The 5540-nt window shown below is 40.8% G+C and overlaps 1 protein-coding gene across 1 annotated transcript; it reads left to right on the forward strand.

The window, feature by feature from the left end:
- The first annotated feature begins 420 nt into the window (after positions 1-420).
- On the forward strand, positions 421-3007 carry LOC106662980 (noggin-like). Its single transcript, XM_014387441.2, has 4 exons — positions 421-495; positions 1960-2203; positions 2267-2535; positions 2596-3007. The coding sequence occupies exons 1-4, from the start codon at positions 473-475 to the stop codon at positions 2765-2767; spliced, it is 708 nt and encodes a 235-aa protein (XP_014242927.1). The 5' UTR covers positions 421-472; the 3' UTR covers positions 2768-3007.
- The last annotated feature ends 2533 nt before the right edge of the window (positions 3008-5540 follow it).

Below are 5540 nucleotides of genomic sequence, written 5' to 3' on the forward strand. Positions count from 1 at the left end.
TTTTATTGGATGTTTCAAAGTCTTAATGACTAATTTATATTTGTATCGTATTGTATACTAATTTATTTGTGATCGAAAAATAATTTTTTAAGCATGAATTTCACAATGTTGCAATCTTGGCATTACTATCAAAAAGGACACCAAAAAGTTTGATTAATACTGATGTGTACAAAACGTCAACTTTGATCCGATTCCGACACTTGGTCATTTTAAAAATCCTGAGCATAGCGGATCGTAAATCTCTCGGCAGAATTTTATAAGTTACAATACATAAATTATTGTAAAACCGGTGTGTGGGAGGCAGGTAGAATAAAGAAATATTTCCCGTACCCCTGGTACAATGCGGTACCCACGGAAGGTAAGGTTTTCGGTCGAAAGCTGTGCCGTTTTATGCCGAGAGGAATGAGAAAGTTCTGCCGTCCAAGTGCTAGTCTCAGGCCCGCACTCGGGGAAGCAACTCGGCAGATCTTCCATGCATCCTAACGCGTCGCTCAGGTAAAACAAATTTCACATAAAATTGAATGGATCGACTTTTTGACCCGAAAGTTGATATTTAATCGAACAACTTAAATTGGTCTGTTTTTCATGTAACACTCAGTGTTTTTTTTGTCTATATAATTGGCACGGAAAGATTGGTGGATTGATGTAAAAATCCCGGCTGTCTATTCGCCCGCTGTATATTATCCAATTTGTTGATTCAGGAGCTTTTTTATGTTTGTACAACGCGACCGCAGACGGCGTGGGCTATAACTTCTTCACTATTTACATTCAAATCACCGGTAAAACACACGGGGCTGTAAATAAATAAGAGGTTCCCCCGGGTGGCGGAGGCGGTCGACAAAACCTACGGGCGACGTATAAAAAGTTATAAAAGAAGGCGAGAAAAGAAAAAAACAGCTTTTATCCGGTTGTCGTTTCGAATCGGAAACACGAATGATGCAACGGGTTTTCAAATATGAGAAATTTCCCATTTTTACTGCCTGGGAGGGGTTGGACGGTTCGGTTTTTATCCTGGCGTGGGCCGTGCTGCTGAACGGGTCATAAAATTGTGAGAGAAAGACAACGAGAAAGAACCCTGCAGGAACAGGCTGCCCAAAGATTAAATAATACCAAATCCTTAAATCGTAGGCACTTTATACCCTTGCATTTTACAATTTCATTGGTTTACCGTACGTATAAGGCCTACCTATGGGCAAATTTCGAATTTTAATGGCAACATTACATTTTTTGATATTTTGTAAAATATGGTAATACGTTTACACTTTCCACCTATTAATTTCAAGTACACTTGCACCTCAGTTGCTAACCTGGAGTGGTAGCCTTGTTACCAACTTACACCACCGCATAGTTGGTTACTTGAGGTGATAGCAATATTATCAATTTACAGCTCAGCGTAGTTGGTTACTTGAGGATGGAGCAATAATAGAGCTCAGAAAAGTAACCTTAGTTGGCAGCAGTGTTACCAACTTAAATATCAGATTACTTGCAACTTGAAGTGGTAACAATATTACCAACTTACAGCTTAGCCTAGTAGATTCCTGGAGGTGGTAGCAATGTTACCAACTTACATCTCTGCATAGTTGCCTACCCGAGGTAGTAGCAATGTTACAACTTAAACCTGAGCATAGATCCCTATCTGAGGTTATAGAAATATTACCAACTTGCACTTAAGGATGGTTAGTGATGGATAGTTGGAAACCTGACGTGGTAGCAATGTTACCAACTTAAACCTGAGCATAGATGCCTGTCTGAGGTTATAGCAATATTACCAACTTACACCTAAGGATAGTTGCTAACCTTAGGTAGTAGTGATGTTACACATCAGCATGGTAACCTTAGGTGGTAGCAATTTACTAACTTACATATAAGCAGACTACCTGAGGTGGCAGGAATGTTACCGACTTTCCTTTATTTTTCTCCATACGCTTTTGAAAATTTTCGTCATTATTATTTTTCTAGGCTGCTGGTGGTTTGGATATTCCTTTTGCCTTCGGTCCGAGTCCATGGGACATCTCCGGATTTACTCCTTGTCCCAAGGGACTCGCCGACGGCCATCCTTCCTCTCAGCCTCTGGGCCAACCCTCGTCAGGCTATTTTCAGGCCGAGGAAACGCGACCTTCATCAGTCGACCCTCCTGGCAGCTCTCCAGCCGCACTACGAGCCCCAATGGATGTGCCTGACCAAACCACAGAAACCGCCCTCTGTAAGTGTACGATTTCGATTGCATATGTAAGACTAAAACAATTTATTGTCGATTTTTTTAAAGGAACTGATGGAGGAGAGAGCGTCGAAAAGCCAGCTGAGCAAAATGGCAGATAAGCTCCCTTTAAGCACCGCCGTCAAGGAGTGGCTCGTCAGCAGAGCGACCTGCCCCGTCGGCTACGAATGGCGCGATTTGGGCAGCGATTTCTGGCCGAGGTGGGTCCGCGTGGCCATGTGCCTTCGCCCCCCGATGGGCACGTGTTCCTGGCCGCCGGGTATGAGCTGCGTGTCCGGGCCGCCCAGGCACCTCCACGTCCTCCGATGGCACTGCAGGTAAACTTTGACTAGATATTAATCCCTCTGCCCCAAGTTTACTTTATAACCTCATCGTAGGCTCCGTAAGAATACGAAAAGAAAGAAGACCAACGAGAACAACGTCTGGGGAGACTTGGAGCTCAAGGAGACGACCAAGAAGCCAAAGAAAAGGCGCAGGAGGAAATACAGGTGCCTTTGGGTCAAAGTACCTTACCCCGTCCCTGAGGACTGCATCTGCGCTTGCTCATAAGCAGTAACCCATACAAAAACTCATTGTCTTTCTCCCGTGATATAAAATTTATACACAAGACTGCACAATTTCTACATTTTTTTAATATTCATTCGTGCAATCTTAAAAGACGAAATCGAAAGAGAGAAAAAAGAAGTGGTTTTTACACATGTATTTGAAATTTTTATTATTTAAAACTATTATTATGCTTTAAGACTGTATCTAGTTTGTAACATACAACTACTATAATTTGAACTAAATTGCAATATAGGTTTGTATTTTTATTCTTAATGAATTTTGTAAATAAATTTACTTAAACAAAAATTGGTCATTGGTCCTTTAATAAGCCTTAACAATTACCTTAACAAAAACTGAAATCTTCAAATAGCTTAATGCTAAATGGACCTTAGATCATGAGGAAATTATAGAGACGAGACAGCAGATATATACTACTAAAACAGAAGTCTCGGAAAAACCCAGCTGCTGAAATAAATATTGTGGGATAAACTACGGCCTCGGGCAAAGAGAACTGGAAACTTAGGTACACAACAAATACTAGGAGGGTAGTTGCCTATCTATGATGGTAGGAATGTTATCAACTTACACCTCAGCATAGTTGGCAAGTTGAGGCGGTAGCAGTGATAAGGTTACCAACTTAGACATAAGCATAGTTGCTAACCTGAGGTGGTAGGACTATTCCATATTAGCAGAGTAACGTTAGATGGTAGCAATGTTACCAACTTACACCCCAGTATAGTTGGCAACCTGGGGTGGTATCAATGTTACAACTTACACTTTACAGTTGCCAACTTAAGATGGTAGCAATTTACCAACTTACACTGTAACATAGTCGATTAATGAGGTGGTAACAATGACACATCTCAGCAAAGTAACCTTAGGTAGTAGCAATTTTACCAACTTACATTTCAGCATACTTATCAAGCTAAGATGGAAGTAATGTTACCAACTTACACCTCAGCATAGCTGCCAACGGGGATGGTATCCAATGTTACCAGCATATATTTTTTAGTATAGTTGCCAACCTAAAATAACCTAGGATATCAAGAAGGCCTAGGGAAAAAATTACAATAATTACATTTTACAAGAGGAGGAATCGATTGAACTGAACTAAGTGTCAAGGAAAAATCAAGCTACAAAGCTGCTTGGAGGTCATCCATCCCAAGAAACCAGCCTTGGGACGCCAGCAGAGGAAACAAGAATTGACGTGATTTTATCTATAAGTTTGATGTCTGCTAAGTAGACAATTATGTTTACTGACGTGGAATTATTGTTTAGTATGGAGGTCTTTGGAGATATGGTTTTGGCTCTGGTATAGAGGGAGCAAGAGCTGACCTAGTCTTATTTCTCAAATGCCTGAAAATGAGTTAACCTAAATATTTGTACACGTTCAATACTTCAATCTTCTCGAAATCGAGGGAAGTCGGCTTAAAAAAGGGGCGAATAGTAAGGGACTTAATGGTCAAACTTGCCTGTCTTACTAAAGAACTCGGAGAATCCTTCCCTTTACTTCTGACTCTGTTGGATCAAAAATAGAAGAAAAACTTACTTTGCCAGTTAATTCCACAATAGATTTTTTTAGGTCGGAGAGGAAGAAAGGGAGATTAAAGTGACCACTTGCTAAGTTGATGTGAAATTTTCATAGATGATAAATTATGAAGCTTAGAATAGATCTTGGTTGAGATGAAAAAGTAAATGCCACGAGCGGAATTTGAACCCACGACCTTCGGCTCGATACGGCGGTGCTCTAACCACTTGAGCTATCGTGACTTCGATCCACTCGGACGCCAACTCCCTGGAAAAATAGCAAAAAGAGGGAAAATTCGAAAGGTTGTTGGTTGAGATGAAGAGATGGTATGCGAGGGGATCAAAGTCACGATAGCTCAAGTGGTTAGAGCAGCGCCGTATCGAGCCGAAGGTCGTGGGTTTGAATCCCGCTCGTGTCACTAACTTTTTCATCTCAACCAAGACCTTACATAAAAAGAATAATTAATTGAAATAAGTAATTTGGTCAATTAGACTACTAAACATAAATGGCTTAACATAGAGCTCAACCAAAGTACAATAGCTTCAGATTACAGAATGATTTTCCCTCTACTTTTCTGTTGATTTAATCTAGTCCATTCGGTTTGCCCCGGTTTTTGACGTTCGCCCCGTTCCCACGGATCGGACGGCGTGTGGTCCATTCCGAATGGTGATATTAGGGAAATGAGAAAAGCGTAGGGGGCCTCGAATCATTACAACGGCGAAACCCTGCAAATTCCAATTTTTTTAAAAGGTCGAAAGGAAACAAAAGAAATAAAATACCAACGAGGGGGTAAAAATCGAATTGCAACTTCTAACATTCCTTACCGTCCAACCTGCCCATTGGGTTACCCCGTTCGAAAACAGATTTCTACGGATCGAGTCATGACATCACAAACAGGGGCGGTGGATGAATTGATGACGATAAAAGCTCAAGTTGAAAAGGAATTACAAAAAAATGTTGCTGGACCTTTCGATTCGGCAGGTTTTAATAAATTTATTATACTAAATAGGCTTGCCAAAGGCTATTTTGCTGACAGAATATCTACCTTGAAAATGAACACGATGCTTGTATCGCGTGCTGCTCAAAAGCAGAGGGCCTAGGATGTCAAAGTATATGCTTTTGCGGACGACCTTCTTTTTGTCATCTCTGGAGGATGAATTAAATCGAAAAGGAAATTGAGCGCATGTATTTAATTGAAAAATGGTCGAGATAAAAATAGAATTGAATTTAATCCTGACAAATCAGCTA

Source organism: Cimex lectularius, unplaced genomic scaffold, assembly GCF_000648675.2.
Source record: "Cimex lectularius strain Harlan isolate CLEC.00 unplaced genomic scaffold, Clec_2.1 scaffold14, whole genome shotgun sequence".
In the NCBI taxonomy this organism is placed as follows: domain Eukaryota; kingdom Metazoa; phylum Arthropoda; class Insecta; order Hemiptera; family Cimicidae; genus Cimex; species Cimex lectularius.

Bases quoted from the DNA above. Each gene is read 5' to 3' on its own strand.
- LOC106662980 (XM_014387441.2), top strand. From the start codon at position 473: ATGCATCCTAACGCGTCGCTCAG. The intron at 2,204-2,266 runs GTAAGTGTACGA...ATTTTTTTAAAG, and splicing joins AACCACAGAAACCGCCCTCT to GAACTGATGGAGGAGAGAGC. The intron at 2,536-2,595 runs GTAAACTTTGAC...ACCTCATCGTAG, and splicing joins GTCCTCCGATGGCACTGCAG to GCTCCGTAAGAATACGAAAA.